The 18,852-nt window shown below is 36.4% G+C and overlaps 1 protein-coding gene across 2 annotated transcripts in view; it reads right to left on the minus strand.

The window, feature by feature from the left end:
• Positions 1-18,852, minus strand: part of ANO9 (anoctamin 9) — an 86,100-nt gene that overhangs the window by 19,783 nt on the left and 47,465 nt on the right. For both annotated transcript variants that reach the window (XM_058156391.1, XM_058156382.1), the window contains 9 exons: positions 17,706-17,802; positions 14,603-14,663; positions 13,172-13,254; positions 5,294-5,398; positions 2,838-3,002; positions 2,723-2,759; positions 2,257-2,368; positions 1,898-1,955; positions 958-1,055 (listed from right to left, as the gene is read on the minus strand). In XM_058156391.1, the coding sequence (XP_058012374.1) occupies positions 958-1,055; positions 1,898-1,955; positions 2,257-2,368; positions 2,723-2,759; positions 2,838-3,002; positions 5,294-5,398; positions 13,172-13,254; positions 14,603-14,663; positions 17,706-17,802 (816 nt within the window). The remainder of the gene's footprint in view (positions 1-957; positions 1,056-1,897; positions 1,956-2,256; positions 2,369-2,722; positions 2,760-2,837; positions 3,003-5,293; positions 5,399-13,171; positions 13,255-14,602; positions 14,664-17,705; positions 17,803-18,852) is intronic.

Raw genomic sequence — 18,852 nt, forward strand, 5'->3', positions numbered from 1 at the left:
AGATCCCAAACCACTTGCGGACTTCAAAGTCCCAGAGAAATTTCAGTTGTCAGCTAAATTTGACAACATATTTCCAATCAAACTTCACTGGAAGAATAAAGAAATCAAATGGGTTAAGTTTCAGAGAGGCTTAAATTAATGCACCTTTGCACTGCAAAGCAAATAAAAACAGTGCCTGCTCTGCCATAGTAATTATAATCCTGCAGAAAGCCACCGCTCTGTGCATCATCATCATGTCACTGTGCTGCCCTCTGGCTGCTGACAAAAGGTGTTTTGTTTTGTTTTGTTTTTTGTTAAAGTGCTGAAGCTGCCTGAAATATTTGTGATAAGATTCCTGCAGTTTACCAGCTCAAGATGCTCTTAAATAGGATTCCCACAATGGAGCAAACTGTTATATGTGTATATGCCCTTAAGCACAGGCATGTGAATGAAGTCCTTGCCCTCACTCCCTACTTCCCTTATATAGAGCTACCGTATGTGTGCACGGGAGAAGAATCACAATAGTAAAAAGAAAAAGCACAGAATGTTGTTATTCCACAATCGCCAACTCCAAGAGATCCTCCTTCATGTCATGGTTCTCCAACTATTTGATATAAAAATGCAGGCTGCATATTTCACAGGCACGGACCCAGGTTGAAGAAAGTAATTCCATCGCAGGATGTTGTATCCTAGATTTAGATAATTTAAGCATATGGGCTGCGTCACATCTTCCAAAAGAAGAGAGGTCCCACCCACATTCCTAGATATTGGATCACCTGGTTTGAAAGAACAAAACTCCTTCCTTGCCCTGAAGCCAAAGAAGAAGTATAATTCATCATTTCTTTTCCCAGAATTGAAATTGCTATTGCATGCATGCGCACACACCCACACACACACGGACACACTCTAGTTTCACTTGAGCTGTAAGTGTGCAATGATCTAGAAAAATAAAGAGGGAGCTGGATTTGATCTACTTACGGAAGCAAGTACTCCATGAGATTGCTGAGAGTTTGCTTTAATGTCATAATTACAAACATCTGAATGAAAAGGTCTGTAATGCAACCACTCGGATGACACTAGACAAAGAAAAAGGAATGTGTTGTAACCGTAGAGTGCTTCCAATGTCTTTTTTTTTTTTTGGGAGGGGGGGTACTCTTACTCTGAAAAAGGCATATGAGGAAAGAGCTGGAAAATTATGCACGCCGGTTACATTTCTTACATTTTTGTCCTGCTTTCCCTCTTAAGAGCTCAAAGTGGCATATATGGTCTTTCTTTTATCCATTTTATCCTCTCCCAAATCATCTGACATTGAGAGAGAGTGATCAACCCAATTGGATCTAAGTGCATGATCTGAACTCGTCTTATGCATCTTGCATCCATGCCTACCCATTACCATCATGAACTCATGTATTAGGATGCTTCCTTCTGGTAACTTTTATGGAATGTTCAGAGTACAAGTCAAAAGTTGTAGTGAGATTTAAGCAACAGAATAATCTCCATCTGGAGCCAAGATTTAAACCATCCCAATATGCTAAGAGATGAATGAAAAGAGATGAATGAGAAATTAATTTAATAGGAAATCAAGACAGGAGTGGAAAAGGGGATTGTAGAATAGAATAGAATAGAATAGAATAGAATAGAATAGAATAGAATAGAATAGAATAGAATAGAATAGAATAGAATAGAATAGAATAGAATTTTTTATAGGCCAAGTGTGATTGGACACACAAGGAATTTGTCTTGGTGCATTTGCTCTCAGTGTACATAAAAATAAAGATACCTTCATCAAGAATCATAAGGTACAACACTTAATGATAGTCATAGGTACAAATAAGCAATCAGGAAACAATCAGTATCAACATAAATCATAAGGATACAAGCAACAAAGTTACAGTCATACTGTAGTAAGGTAGCTTACTTCTTCCAATCTCCATTTGCCAGCCACACGTACATAAGATCCTGGACGGCCATTAATCCTAATAAGGAAGTGATATTAAAATATAAATTGTTCCCAATCCTAATGATAGCTTTGATAATTATCATATACAGAATGATATATTAAAAAATTCCAATAGTGTTTAAAAAATGGTATTTCAAACATCAAAAACAAAAGTCAGATCTTCAAAGGACATGGATAAATGAAGAATTGAGGGTAGAAATCCTATAGTTTTCAATAATGTGGCAAAGTTTTCAATAAAACTTAGATCTTGATTTTCAGCTCTAATGTCTGCAGCTGCCCAATACCTAACTCTCCCAAGTTTACTACTTACTGTTTACCTCCCTAAGAAGAAAGCAACGTAGATCAGAGAAGAGAAATAGGTGAAGAACTGGAAGGTGAAGACTTTAATGGTATAGCTTTTCTCTCGCTCGCTGAATGATCTTGGCCTCTCTAGGAAAAAAGGTGCAAAATTATACAGTCAGTTATAGCCCTTGGAACATTTGATCTTGTCTCATGCATGCTTTACTCAGTTTAAAGAAAATATTTTTCATGCAGCATTGATCATCTCTGTAGTGAGTTTTCACTCATCCTCTATAGAAATCTTCAACTATCAAGTTGTTTTCCAGTTGTATTGAGATACAATTTGCTTCATCCTTCATGATTGCCCATGCTATCTTGAGCTGCCAGAAGTTACAGCCCAAAACAGCTGGACAGCATAGATGAAAACAGGCCGCTCTACAGTCATTCAGTACATATATATTTCAAATAGAAGGATGAATGTACACAGCATTGGATGCTTCTTACCTAGTTCACAGAGAAAGTGAGCAATATACTTGTTCACCTGCAATAGAAATATAAATTATACAAATGCAGAGTGCCTGAAAAACAGACAGCTGCAAAACAAGTAGCAAATGTGTACCTTGGTCATAATGACGATGCTCAAGTAGTGCATCACTGCACCTGTCAGGATTGCCACCGTAGTGGCTTTCTCTTGAAGGAATTTTGAATTGGACTGAGTAAAGATTACTGTCGCCACAACCCGGTAGATGACCAAGGCATGGGCAATCCCAATCAGCACACATATCTAAAAAGAGATAAGAAAGTATTGATAGCATCAAAAAGGAAAAATGAAAACATCAGAAGAACAGTGGAAAGTCAGATGGTCCATCAATTTCAGGTAATCAAGATGATCTTGTTGTGGTCCGCCAGCAGCCTGCAGACCTGGAAGTGGAGTCGGACAGTGAGGAGGCTGGATGACAATGAGCCAGTCCTGGAGTCAGGAGAAGACCCGGATGAGGGCTCTGCGTCGGAGGCAGAGATGAGCCAGGGCCATCTGGAAGCAACGCATGGACTCCGGAGCATCCAGAGGTGGATAGCAGACAGGCACACATGAGAAGAGCTGCCAGAAGGCAAGAGCAGCTGAAGCAAAAAGGATGACTCGGGAATAAGGCCAGAAGATGATTGGCCGCTCCCATAAGGCTTAAAAGAACAGCAACAGAAAAGAAGCCATTGGGTTCTTTGTGGAAAAGCAATGTTGAATTCCATTGCTTCTTATCAGTGTCTCTTGAACTTTGTGAGGGTTTTGCCAAGAAAAGCCTTTGGCAGGTTGCCAAAGTCAACAAAGGTTGGTGATAAGGCTGCAGGACTGTTTATTAAGAATTTGTTTTTGACTAAGCTTAGAATGGATTAATTCTCAGTTGTTTTAATAAAATAAGTCTGTTCAGGCCTGTATTGTATTTGGTAATCACTGCTTGGGCCGTCACAACAGATCTAAAGACATGGATTGTGACCTATGTTGATTAAATAATAAAATTATTAGTCTTGAAAGTGCCATAAACTCTAAATGTTTAGTTGCTGATTAATTCATACTACCTCTCTGAAAGCTCTGCTTGTTGTTTTTGTTTTATAGGAAGATGGAACAGAAGGTGGCTGGCTAATCTTTTCTCTCCGCCATTTCTTATCTGTAGAAAGTTCTGCTAAGCTTAGATTTTGGGAATAATCTTCTAAAAATAAAATTTCCAAATTTCTCTTTTTGGAAAAGTTGTCCTGCTGCATTATGAACTAGTATAAATAATCTGCTGATTTGTGACAAATTTCAGCTCCATCTGGTAGGGAAGATCTGGGTTTTATTTTCATAAAAACTTCCAATATTTGAAACTTCTTGGAGAGTATCACAATGGCCAGAATTATTTTTTCCTTACTTTCCTAGCTCCTAAATGGGATCTGAATGTGTATCCAAGTTTTGGAAGAGCAGCACAAAGTCCCTTTAGGAATCCTTCAGAATACAAATTTTGCCTAAAGTGGACCATCTTTTAAAGAACATCTCAGTTTCGACAACTGTAATCTGACGATGACGTTATGTGATCTGTGGCAATTCCCAATCCCTCATACATCTACGGATTCAAAGTTTAAGATTATTGATTTGCCAGGACAGCTGAATGGTAGGTATAATTAAAGGGAGCAAGAACTGGAATGTAGAAAAACTTCCATTTCCTGTATCCATTTCTGTTTGAATATACAGTAAACCTATGGGTTAGACAAAGTAGTACTGGCCAGAAAAATGAACTGTAGGTATAAACTACTGAAAGTGATATTGTCAGATGTCCTTCCAGGAGATTATTGTGTCACCTGCCTGGGTGTTTAGGTTTCTTCTTTAGCATTTTAATAAAGGTGATATTAGCCGTATTTCCTTTTAAACTATAGCAAACTTGCTTTCTATCACATATATTGAATGTGTGTATTATTTGTTTCCATAGACTATTAAAAATCTTGACACTTCCCATTCCCTTAATAAATACTTTATGCTTTGCCTGAATTACTTAAGTGATTCATATTTTCAGGTTTGCAAAAAAAAATAATCCCATTGCATAGGTAAAATTGTTTTCTCTCCCAAATTCAGGGAGTAGATCTCCACTCCACACAAACTTGGTGCCTAAACTTCTAGGCAACAATTGTATCTTATTCAAATATCCCAGTGGTGTCCAGCTGGCATACTCTTTCATAATAAGAGGTGAAAAGACCAGGAAAAAAGATGTAATGCATGCTTTGCCTATTATCTAGGCAAATATAACCTTGCTTATTTTTATTATTTAGAAATAAAGAAATCTTTTGAAATGCCTTTTCATTTATAGGAATCTCTTCTAATTATACTCCAAAGGTGTAGTATTTTTCTTATATATGTGCCATTAATGATGACGACATAACATGGCATCCTTCAATCTCAAAAGACTATGGTATCGTGCTCTGGAAAGAGCATCTAGTGTGGCTAAAAAGGCCAATTCGAAAGTGACCATTACTCTCGACCATTCGAGAGTACCATTAATAAACATCCAAAATAAATATGAAAAGTACATTAGGAAAACAGTATCCACGTACCATAATAAGAGCTAAAATAAGCACAATTATACTGCGGATATATGAATGCTGATACTCCTTAGAGGTATTTTCAGGGTTATTGATGAGCTCCAAAGCCACTTCCTCCTACAGAAAGAAGAACAGTAGTAATAGTAATCACACTTTTCTTAAACGCCTGAAGGCTTTAAAATTCTGAGGTAATTAAAGTGAGAAGAGAATCTTTTCCTTTATTCCAATTTTATTTCATGATGTCTCTTGTAGTCAATGAGACTTGGCTTTAAGATAATGCTTGAAACCAGTGTTTGAATTCGGGCAATACTGTATTTCAGGGACAAATTCTGGGTTTAAAAAAAAAATGTATATAATCAGCAGCAACATACTAAATCATTAGTTTGCCATTTACTTTTGCCCTTTCCCAATTCTGCAGTAAAAAAAAATAATCCATGGTGACATTAGGGGTGAGAGCTGTGGTGGCACAATGGTTAGAATGGAATATTGCAGGCTAATTCTGCTCGCTGCCAGAAGTTCAATCCTGACAGGCTCAAGGTTGATTCAGCCTTCCATACTTCTGAAGTTAGTATAACGAGGACCCAAATTGGTGGAGGCAATATCCTGACTCTGTAAACCTCTTAGAGAGTGCTGTAAATTACTATGAAGAGGTATATAAGTCTAAATATTATTGCTATTTCAGTTCAGCTGCACTAATAAGAGCCACCAGTAGAATATTATGATTATATAGGACTAGCCTATGCAGCCTAAATTCTGACCTCTGCTGTATGTGAAAGCATATTAGATATCTCTGTGAATTATCCTTAGTACCTAACAGAAGCAATCAAATAATTCAGCAATTGTAAAACTATTATAATCTCTAATTCATAGGAGATGGAGACCTACATTAAATTTCCTCAAGTATATGCTGCCCTCATCCCAACCAACAAGATTAGAAATCTCTTTACCTAAGAGATTTTTGGGGTCATTTGCTCAGTTCTGTGATAAGCAAAGGTCTATAAGGGGTAACTGTGTGCAAAATACAGACATGAGACAACTGGGTTAAAATCTGCAAAACATTTGCATACAAAGACAGAAATGGGACAAAAAGCAGTTGGTCTGCAAAAAACAATTCCCAGGCTAATGAAACAAAAAAAAAAGGCAAATGATTCCTATTTCTATGCCTTTTCTTGGAAATGCCAGAAGCAGATCTTTCTACAGTATATGCAAATAAGTGCTCTGCTTCTACTACAATCCTAATAGCCTCATAAATCAAGGATTGAACATGTGAATTTATTTTATACCATGTTACACAATTGTCCCAAATAATAAAATACTCTCTTTCAGAGACTGTTTTATTTAGATGACAGGATACAGCTAAAAGCAAGTATGAGAAGTATATGTGCCAACCTGTCTCTTTCATTTCAATTGCCAACATTCAAAATGGATCAATTTGGTGTTTAACTCGCCATCACTTATTCTGTCCTGACCAACTCTGCTGAAAGTTTGATTTAAGACTCATGATGCCTATATAAAAATCCTAACTGTGACAGAAAAATCACAAAATAAAGTTCTTTAAAGAACCTTTATAAGACGCTGGAGATCTATATGATAAAGTATAGTGCGTAGTCAACAATTTATGAAATGAGGCTTCCGGTGGCGCCACCTTCTTCGATGAGTTCCTAATTAAGGAGCTCCGTACTGAACTTCGTAAAAGCCAGGAAAACGTCGGCTTTAATCTTTTTCCCTGGATGAAAGGGAAAGATAAGAGCTGCGGGGGTGTGGTAAACCTCCCCAGAGGCTTTGTTTTTTATTAAGCAGAGCCCTGAGGGTCGAGTCCCATAAATCATCCTGCCAAGCTCCGTTCTTCAGTGCGCGCCTGCAAAAGCAGGAAAAGAAGAAAGTGTCCATCTCTGCTAATTGTCTTATCTTTATGGATTTCTATAAGCAGACGGAATGAGCACGAGTGAACAACTACTGGATTGCAAGTATTTTTGATTTCCTGACTTCTACCCTTTCAAAAAGAGAAACTTTTTTTTCTTTGTTTCAACTGACTCTTTAATATGGCGCCTGAAAGGGAGTGAAAGTGAAGAATGGAATTCTAAACAGCCTGTGTAACTAAGAAGCTAAGAAATGTTATCTGTGGATTCTAATGAAGTGAAGTGAGCTCTCCTATACTTAAAGGGGAAAAGAGAAGTTTCTAGACTTATATTTTGTGAATCTTAAAAACTGAAATGGCTACTAAACCACCTAAGACTGGGAGTAGAAGGGGTTCTGAACCAGCTTTAGAAGATTTGATTAAAGAACAAGGGAAAGTTTTTGAAGAAAAGTTTAAGGAGATGATGGATAATAATGAGAAAATAAGAGAAGAAATAAAAGAGAATAATAAAAAAATAAGAGAAGATATTCTGATGGCTTTCCAAGGTTTGGCAAAAAGACTGGAGGTGGTGGAGGAGGAGGTGCAAGAAATTGTTCAGTTAAATCAACAAATAGAAAATAGAATGGGGGGAATGCAAATCAAATTGGACAAAAATGAAGATCAAGTGGTGGTGATGCAGTATAGAATGATGGATGGAGCTCTGAGAATTAGGGGCTTGAATGAGGAGAAAGGGGAAGATTTAAAAAAATTTTATCAGAAGCTCTGGCTGAATTTATTGAACTTGATCCACAAGAGGTTGCTTATCAAATTGACAAAATTTATAGAGTTAATTCCTGGATTGCTAGGCAGAAGAAACTTCCTAGAGACATTGTGGTTTATTTTTTGAAAAGAACAGTGAGAAATCAAATTTTGCAAGTTGCATTTCAGAAAAACTTGAAAATAGGAGAACAGGAGTTGAAGGTTTTGAAAGAGATTCCTCCCAAGATGTTAAGGGATAGAAAGGACTTTACATTTTTTACACAAGAGCTTAAGAAATACCAGATTCAATTTAGATGGGAGGTTCCAGTTGGTTTGACAGTGTATTATCAAGGAAGGAGATATCGTATTGATACAGTGCTTAAGGCCAAAGATTTTCTTTCCACCGTGCTGAAACTTGAAGTAGAAATAATAGAGAAAAGAATTCAAGAGACTCAAATGGGTGTGGAAGCTGAGGTGATTCCAGTGATGTTACCATCTGAGGAACAACCACAAGAACAAAGACTGACGAGGGGAGCTCTTAAGCGTAAAGAAAAGGAGCAACAAACTCAAAGTAAAATTCAGGATTCTGCTACAGAAGCGGTGGGAGGAGCACGGCCGAAGATACGGGAGGACGATCTTCAGCTGATCACTCAAAAGCTTCAGCAGGCCAGTAATGGCAAATAAAATCTTGACTTGGAATGTCAATGGTTTGAATTCAGCTCAGAAGAGAAGAAAAATATTTCATTATTTGAAACAATTTAGAAATGATGTAATTTGCTTACAAGAAATGCATATTAAACTATCAGATCAAAAGTACTTAATAAACTTAAAGTTAGGTAAACATTTTATTGCCTCTGCTTTGGACAAAAACATGGCATAGTGGTTTATTTGAGAAAAGATATACCAGCCAAGTTAATAGAGGCAGATATTCATGGAAGATATATTGCTATTGAACTTACAATAGAAACAAAAAAGACCCTTTTGTTTGCTATATATGCACCCAATCAGCAACAAGAAAAATTTTATAGAATGTTGTATGATAAATTGATTCTATGGGATTATAAATTGTGTATTATATTGGGAGATTGGAATGGAGTAATAGATACACGAAAGGACAAGAGAACTTGCAAAGCTGCCTAAATCCTTTTTTGACATGATAGAAGATTTTGAGTTGAGTTGAGAGATGTATGGAGACTGCGGAATTTGGAGGAAAGAGATTATACTTTTTTCTATGATAGGCACCAATCCTTCTCACATATTGATTTTATTTTAATTTCTAATGATTTGCTTTTTAAGGTGAAGAAAACTAAGATATTTCCAAGATCTTTGTCTGATCATAGTCCTGTTTGGATGGAATTGCAATATGGAAAAGAAGGTAGAAGAACTTGGAGATTAAATGAAAATTTGTTTAGATATCAGGATAATGTAAATCAATGTAAAAAGCAGATGAAAGAATTTTTTGATTATAAATTGAATAACGAAACATCGATAGAAATGATTTGGGATGCCAGTAAAGTTTTATGAGAGGTGTATTAATATATATTAATAATAGACAGAGAAATAAGCAACAAAGACAGTGTAGGTATCTAGAAGAGGAAATTTACAAGAAACAACTATTATTAATACATAACCCGCATGATCAAAAACTTAAAGATGCAATAAAGTTATTACAGAATCAATTTAATATGATAATGGCTGATCAGGTGGCAACAAATATACAATATGCCAAACATAATACTTTTTGTAATGCAAATAGACCTGGTAGGTGGTTAGCATATACCTTAAGGAAAAGACAAAACAAAGTACTATAGAAAAAATAGAATATAAAGGTAAAGAGAGATACCAACAGGATAAAATTAAAAAAGCTTTTTTAGAATATTATACAAATTTATATCTTAAAGATAATATATTGAACAGGGATATTGATAATTATTTGAAGGAATATAAGGTTAAAAATTTAACTTTAGAACAAACGGATGAACTGAATCGGCCTATAACTTCTGAAGAAATTATTTTGGTAATTAAACAATTAAAAATGGGGGAAACTGCTGGTACGGATGGGCTTACAGTTAGTTATTATAGGAATTTACAGGATGAGATGTTAGGTCCACTTAAGGAATTATTTAATCAGATACAATTAGGAGGGGGAATTCCCCCCTCATGGAGAACCTCTTTTATTTCATTGATACCAAAAGAGGAACAGGATTGTTCTAAACCTGGGAACTATAGGCCAATCTCACTTTTAAATAATGATTATAAGATTTTTGTTAAAATAATAGCTAATAGATTAATGTTGATTTTGCAGCGAAGAATTCATAATGATCAATCTGGATTTATAAAAGGGAGACAGATGAGGAATAATGTTAGGCAGATTGTTAATTTACTGGAGTATTTAGAAAAGAAAAATTTTATTCCAGCAGCATTTATTTTTCTTGATGCAGAGAAAGCTTTTGATCGATTGCATTGGGATTTTTTATTTAAATTAATAGAAAAGATGCAATTTGGAGATGGTTTTACAAGAATAATTAGGGCAATTTATGGAGAGCAAACAGCACAGATTATAATTAATGGTAGCTTAACAGAACCTTTTAAGATTGCGAAAGGAACAAGACAGGGATGTCCTTTATCACCATTATTGTTTATTTTAACTCTAGAACCATTATTGGATAAAATACGAGAAGTAAAGGAGATAGAGGGAATTAAAGTTAGGCAACATGAATGTAAGCTGAGAGCTTTTGCAGATGACCTGGTGATTACTTTAACAAACCCTATAAATTCTAGTATATCTTTGTTGGAAATAATTGATCAATATGGGAAGGTTTCAGGGTTTAAGGTAAATCAGAAAAAGACAAAAGTGATAATAAAAAATATGGCCAGACAACAGAAAGAAAAACTAGAGGAAATAACAGGATTTGAAATTGTAAAGAAGGTTAAATATTTAGGGTCTATATTACATCTTCAAATGTGAAATTGTATAAGAATAACTATGAGGTTTTATGGCAAAAGTTCAGAAGGAGTTGATTGTTTGGAAAAATTGCAATTATCCTTGCTGGGAGAATAGCTGCTATTAAAATGAATGTTTTACCTAGATTTTTATTCCTCTTTCAGATGATACCAATAATTAAGAAAGATAAGAATCTTGAGGAATGGCAGAAGGGAATTAATAAATTTATATGGGAAGGTAAAAAAGCTAGGGTTAAAATGAAAATAATTCAAGATTCCCGGGAAAGGGGAGGTTTAAAAATGCCCAATTTTAAATTATACTATGAAGCAGCTGCTCTCTCTGCAATAAGTGATTGGTTTAATTTAACGGAGGAAAGAATTTTGAATATAGAAGGTTATGACTTGCTATATGGATGGCATGCATATTTAATTTATGACAAAAAAGTGGATAAGGCCTTTAAAAATCATGTGTTAAGAACTGCTCTTCTGCGTGTTTGGAAAAAATACTCTTACAAACTAAATTATAAGGTTCCTATATGGGCAAGTCCTAGACATACAATAGAGAATATAAATATAGAATCAGGAAATGATTACATATAAAGATCTTTTGTATACTGAAAGAGGTAATTTGCAATTAAAATCTCTGCACGTACTAAAAGAAGAAGGGAAAAATTATACTTGGTTTCAATATGAGCAACTATGTGCTGGATGGAAGGAAGATCAGAAAATTGGTATAGAGCAGAACGAGGGAAATTTGGTAAAGCAAATTAGAAATCAGTCTCAGGAGCATATAAAGAGATTGTATAATGTGTTACTTGAAATAGATTCTGAAAGGGACTTGGTAAAGGACTGTATGATAAAGTGGGCACAAAATTTTCAGGAGCCAATATTATTGGAAACTTGGAAAAAATTTGGGTTAGAAATGTTAAATTTACGCAGGCACAGAATCTGAGGGAAAATTTTTATAAAATGTTTTATATATGGCACTTAGATCCTAAAAAATTATCGTGTATGTACCCAGATATGCAAGCAAAATGTTGGAGGTGTAATTGTGATGATGCTACATATTTTCATATTTGGTGGACTTGTAAGGATATAAAGGCCTTTTGGATAAAAATTTGGTGGATTTTACAAAATGTTTTGAAAAAGAAGATAAAGTTCCTGCTGCAATTTTTTTGTTGGGAATTATTACGGACTGTACAGTAATTGAGACTAAATTGATTTTAAATTTAATAACAGCAGCAAGATTACTAATAGGACAATACTGGAAGAAAAAAGAAGTACCTACAATAGAAGAATGGATATTGAAAGTTGCCAATTTGGCTGAGATGGCGAAGATATCAGCCTTTTTGAAAGACAATACGCAAGAAAGATACTTAAAGGAATGGAAAAAATGGATTGACTATATTCAAAGTAGATATCAGACTAAGAGTTATCAGACTGTTTTTGAATGATTATGATGTATTATTTTTTATTGTTTTCGGGGGAAGTTAGGAATTGATGATTGTAGGGGTATAATTAAGTTGGGACAAAAATTTTTTAGCATATGTTTGTTTTATTTTTAACTATACCTTGTGCTCGTTCCGGGAAGTCGGGGAGGGGGTTGTGAAGGAGGGGAGGGGGGGGAAAGGGGGGGAAATTTTTCTGTAAAACTTTTTGAATTAAAAAAAAAAAAAATTTATGAAATGAAAGGCCCAAGCCTTCCTAAACTGAGCTGACAGACAATTCAACAACTACCATTGTTACTCCTTGTTTCAATTCCTGGAATGGAAAACAAAAAAACATATCTAGGAATCTCAACTGGAACTACTGTTCAACTGTAATAGAGCTCTTGTACTGATCTCTGCCTCAGTGCAAAATTGCTGAAGTTTCTACCAACATTTTCAACTGATATTAGTATTAATATCAGGTGGCAGTCATCAATATAGCATCTGCAATATACCAGATGGCACCCAGTGCAACCTGTCTACCAATTAGGGGAAAATGGTAAAATTTTATTTGTTAGGCAAATACAATAAGATCTTCGTGATTTTGAATTGAAACTCTTTGAGCATTTGGAACATGTAAACATGGATCGTTTTAATTTAATTTCAGTTATTGGTGTTCAAAAAAAATTGCATAAAGGGACTCTGTTGGGAATTGGGGCCCTTTGCCTGAAAAATTCCTGACTCTTGGTCTAAAATACAAATAGAAAGGTTAACTATTTATTTATGTATTTGCAATATATGTCAGGTTAGACATCAACACATGTCTAGTAGCTGTAGTTGTACTAAAGCTATTACAGAAGAGGTTTTTCTTGCCACCAGAGATATTAAGAATGTTCTCAAATGCGAGAAAAGAATTGGCCTTACCTCTTCTTCATCCCACTGATACATATTCCAACAACTGACAATTTTAGCTCTATGTCGCTTCCATAGCTCCAAAAATACAGTGGCTGTACATTAAGGACAAATAAGATAAAGAGGGAGGGAGGGAGGGACAGAGAGACAGCAAAAACACATTTTTCAATTTCTTCCATGACTCCTCCAGTATAGGGCAACTCATTTTATAAAATTCATAGAAGGCATTTAAGAGATACCACAACTCTGTTTATAAAAGCTATACCAAGATCTGTGCCTAATGCACAGTGGATTGCAAGCAAGGTAACCAAGTGTTGTATCTTATGATTCTTGATGAATTTATCTTTTCTTTTATGTACACTGAGAGCATATGCACCAGGACAAGTTCCGTGTGTGTCCAATCACACTTGGCCAATAAAAAATTCTATTCTATTCTATTCTATTGTATTCTATTCTATTCTATTCTATTCTATTCTATTCTATTCTATTTTGCTTCTCCAAGTTTCATGGAGTGCATTTAAAACAAAAAAGTAGCTATTATTTTCAAAAAGTATATCAGGATATATAAAGATAATGTTTCCTTTGAGTCAAGCATGATGCCTAGGGATATCTTTGGTCGTATGGCCATATGGAAGTGACTTTCTATTCATATCCTCTGCCTTGGAAAAAAAACTGTTAATCTATGTAACAGCCTTGGTATTTCCCAATGATCTCCTATCCAACTACTGGTCCATTGAGATCAGCAGAGGATATACCATATTTTTTGGATAATAAAACACACTTTTTTCCCTCCTAAAAGAGGCTGAAATTTTGGGTGTGTCTTATACTCCGAATGTAGCTTTTCCGAAACCTTTTTTCAGCCCTAACAAGGCACTAGCGAGTGAAGCGATCTCTGTGCTAAGCTTTTTTTCATTGAAGCGATCTGTGCTTTGTCTGCTCCCTCAGACTCTCAGCTGTGAAGCTTTTTTTCAGCCCTAACAAGGCGCTAGCAAGTGAAGCGATCTCTGTGGTTTGCCTGCTTTTCTCATTGCTTCTTTCTTCAAAGATCAATTGTGCTTTAGAAGCTGTTTTTTATCCCCAAGCAGGGGATAAAAAACAGCAAACTGATATGCTGAAGCTGACCAGACTAAGGACGCTAGCCAGATGAATACCTGGTAGGCAGATATTTTTTTCCCTATTTTCCTCCCAAAAAACTAAGCTGTGTCTTATATTCTGGTGCATCTTATACTCCAAAAAATATGGTATATTTCTAAGGGAATGTTAAGAATATAATAATGGAACATATGCAAAGATTTGTTTGCCATAAAATAATCCATATTCTGTTAGCAGAATAAGAGATTAAAAATATTTTGGCAATGAAGAGGAGAAAGGATTGTCCTGTGGACAGAAAAGAGCTTATATTTAAACAGCATTCCTCATTAAACCAATCTTCTGCAAGCTTACCCCAGACAGTCATGAACATTGCAAACAGAACTGTCCCTTCATTGTCAACCACACGGGTGATCTAAATGGTTAAAAAAAAAAGAGGAGAGGTAAATCACTAGAGTTCTTTGGAAAACTGTGTGTGGCTTTCTTTCACAATGTTGCTTTTTGTCATTCTGCTTTCTTTTATCACATATGCTCCCTCTCCCCCGTGAACATGGATGGATGGGCCATTCAGCTATGATACAGATCATAAGGACATCATAAATTATTTTCTTATATTTAAGTGAAATGTAACTGGACGTGGTGTTCATTATTTCTGGTTCTAGTTCCTATAGCAGCGGAAAATTGATTCCTATTCATCTTCCCCCATGGCACCTTTTTACATACATAGAATAGAATGAGCTGGAAAGGACCTTGGAGGTCTTCTAGTCCAGCCCCCTGCTCAAGCAAGAGAACCTGTACCATTTCATGAATACATGAATACAAATATAATGTCACCTCCTTAGTCTTAATTTTTTCCGACTCGCCACCCCATGTTCCTTCAGCTTCTTTCTTTAGGGTATCTCCTCAAATCCCTTCTAGCAGCTGCTTCACAGGGCTGCCTCATGTTCAGCTTGTGGTCAATGTCCACACCTATGTCTCTCTCCAATATAGCATTTCAAAGCCACACATTCTCTATCTTAAGATGTGTGCCTCACATTTTTCCTCTCTAAATACAAAACCTTACAATTCTCCCTTTTATACCTTGGATATCTTGATTTCTCAGACCAATTTTCCAAACTGTCCAGTTTAGATTGAAATCTCATTCTGAGTGTTAACTTTCCCTTCCAATTTACTGTCATTCCCAGTTATGATAAGCAGCCAATCAATGCCTTTAGCTAGGTTGTTAAATTGAAATGTTGAGTAATACTGCTGGTCCCAACATAACTGGCTATGTCTCCCCAATTCAAAGTAAAGCCCCTAATTTTAATTGTGTGAGTGTGTTAGCTAGCCAGTTGTGGATCCCCTGTGCTGTCATAGCATCTAAATAACTCCTTAAGAACCTGGCAGAGAGAATGCCATGTGGAAACTTGTCAAAACTTTTCCTGAAACTGAGGTTGATTACATCCCTAACAGTCAACTTATCCACTAGATACCACTAGATACCTCAACCATTTAGATATGAGCCAGCAGTGTGCAGCAGCTGCCAAAAAAGCCAACACAAATCTGGGCTGCATAAACAGAGGGATAGAATCAAGATCACGTGAAGTGTTAATACCACTTTATAATGCCTTGGTAAGGTCACACTTGGAATATTGCATTCAGTTTTGGTCGCCACGATGTAAAAAGGATGTTGAGACTCTAGAAAGAGTGCAGAGAAGAGCAACGAAGATGATTAGGGGACTGGAGGCTAAAACATATGAAGAACGGTTGCAGGAACTCGGTATGCCTAATTTAATGAAAAGAAGGACTAGGGGAGACATGATAGCAGTGTTCCAATATCTCAGGGGTTTCCACAAAGAAGAGGGAGTCAAACTATTCTCCAAAGCACCTGAGGGTAGAACAAGAAGCAATGGGTGGAAACTAATCAAGGAGAGAAGCAACTTAGAACTAAGGAGAAATTTCCTGACAGTTAGAACAATTAATCAGTGGAACAACTTGCTTGCAGAAGTTGTAAATGCTCCAACACTGGAAATTTTTAAGAAAATGTTGGATAGCCATTTGTCTGAAATGGTGTAGGGTTTCCTGCCTGGGCAGGGGGTTGGACTAGAAGACCTCCAAGGTCCCTTCCAACTCTGATATTATTATTATTACTAAAGTGAAGTCTTTTATGATCTATTTTGGACAAAGTAATGCTGATTTCTAGCAATCATGTCATTATCGTCAAGATATTTTTGAAGGAACATTTGAAGGTCAAGCTAAAGACTATATATTAAATTCATCAAAACACTCGTGAAACTATATGTTATCAAATTAAATAACTATCCCCTTTATAGAATGGTGAAATCTTCCATGGATTGCCACCGGTTTGCTGCCCGCGTACGCACGTAGGCACCAAAAGCACGCTGCGCATGCACATGCACATTGCACACCAAAAGCATGCTGCGTGCAAATGCATGCACAATGCATGCCAAAAGCATGCTGCACACATGTGCATACAGTGCATGACAAAAGCACACTGTATATGCATGCGCAGTGCACATCAAATGCACGCTGCACATGTGCACATGCACAGTGCACGCCAAATGCACGCTGCACACGCTTGCATGCACAGTGCATGCCAAACTCACGCTTCACATGGAAAAAGAAGGCTTAACAACATAAGTAGAACAGCTGTGGGGAACAGCTGTGTCACACGATTTAGATTCGCTAGAAAGCAGGATTTCCTGCTTTCTAGCAAATAAAAATTGTGCGGCACAGCTGACTGTTGGAAATACCGGTTCAGATGAACCGGTAGCTTTTTTTTACTACCGGTTGGCCTGAATCGGTAGCTTTTATCACTACCGGTTTTCCCAAACTGGTGGGAACCAGTAGCATTTCACCCCTGCCTTTATAAATGTCTGTTTATTTATTCATTCTTTTATTTACTTTTCAAATTTATATAGTGCCCATCTGACAAATCAAATGACTCTTGAATTGACAAGAGAAACTGAACTCTCAGTTTAGCCATAAAATACTTTGAAGGCCAAAGTGTGCTGATCAGGTGGGGAAAGATGCTGGGAGGCAAGCCAAGCTTTTGGAAAACAAAGAAAGTAACTCCAAGGGTTACTTCAACCCCCTATATTCATGGGGATATGATTCTTTGTTCTTTCAAGCCTTTTTAGTACTGCATCATTATCTGGTAGTTGTGCTCTGAGTTGTCCTCACTCACCTCAGTACTGAAGTTAAACTCAAAGGCTGATACCACTGGGAGTATATTTTTTTCTCTCTCTCTTTTTTGTAAGAAACCACAAGACCACATTTGCTCTTCTCTGGTCCCCCAGCTCTTCCCTAGTTCTTCTTGCTAGCAGATCAAAAGATACTTTTCTGCAGCCTCCACTGAGAAAGCATAACTACCTGTGGATATTCTGTTTCTTGGGCAGTAGAAGGACTAGAATCATAAGAGCACCACAAGAGATAAATGAGGTTTTTTTGTTCTTACCTTGGCATATGTGCAAATGTCTGATAAAATCCAAAACGGGCACTTCTGGTCACAGAGTGGACACATGATGGTAGTGTTGGCCTCACAGATTTCTTTACTAAATCAGAGAGATAACAAAATTGGACATTAATTGTTCTATTATCTCTACAATTCAATAACAGAACACAGCTAGAACAATGCCTAAATAGGTTGATATTGGTTACCCTTGACTACAATGCTCATTTCTTCCATCCCTGCAAAATTTCATAGATGAAGATCAATTGCTCTACATGTAACATTTTTTGGAGGCATATGTCAATATTATGGCAGGAGTAATAAGTTATCATTCCTGGTCAGTTTGGGTAAGTACCATTTAAACATATTTATTGGCTTCCCTTAAGGAATTCCCTCCCCCAAAGTAGTCCAGGGCTCACAATACGTTAAAAATCTAAAAGTCACTCATGCTATTAGTAGAAACCATTTAAAACACAAAAACATCAGAAAATGTAATAATGGTTGTAAAAGAATATTTGAAAAAAATACTATAATTCTAAAAACAAAAAGAAATCAAATTGTTATTACAACCAAAGCATAAAGAACTGCAATGATTTGTTAATCTTTAAGCAATAATGTGGTATGAAACAAACCTAGGGAGAAAAAAGTGGGTTGTTAGGTAAGTAAGCTGCAAAAATTCCTGCAATTATTAGATTGTAGCACTCTTCAGAGTGCAAAGGGCATATGACATCATCTCTATGGATGCATGGAATGAGATCACACGTATACTCACATGTGATTCAGATGTCAAATCTTTTGTCCCTTTATGCCCTTGTCATATAAATATCAAGATGTTAATGCCCCGCATTCCTTATCAAGCACTAAAGGGGGAAAGTTCTCCAGAACTAGAATACTTTGAGAATGGGTCTAACTGTTGGCCTTCTTTGTGGGCAATGATTGCCTACATTGTACTATTAAGATACATAATCTCATATCAGATAAGATCTGCTCAACCGTGTAGAGTGCCACTTATGAAAGAAAAGACTCTCTCAAGGCAAACTTAATTGCTGGTGACTTCATAAACAGGTCCATGTAGGGTTTGGGGGGGGGGGTTTGGGTGCAAAAATAAGAAATGAGCTCCCCATCTTCTGGGATATTTTTTCAGCTTCCCAGG

This window comes from Ahaetulla prasina, chromosome 1, assembly GCF_028640845.1.
Source record: "Ahaetulla prasina isolate Xishuangbanna chromosome 1, ASM2864084v1, whole genome shotgun sequence".
Lineage (NCBI taxonomy): Eukaryota > Metazoa > Chordata > Lepidosauria > Squamata > Colubridae > Ahaetulla > Ahaetulla prasina.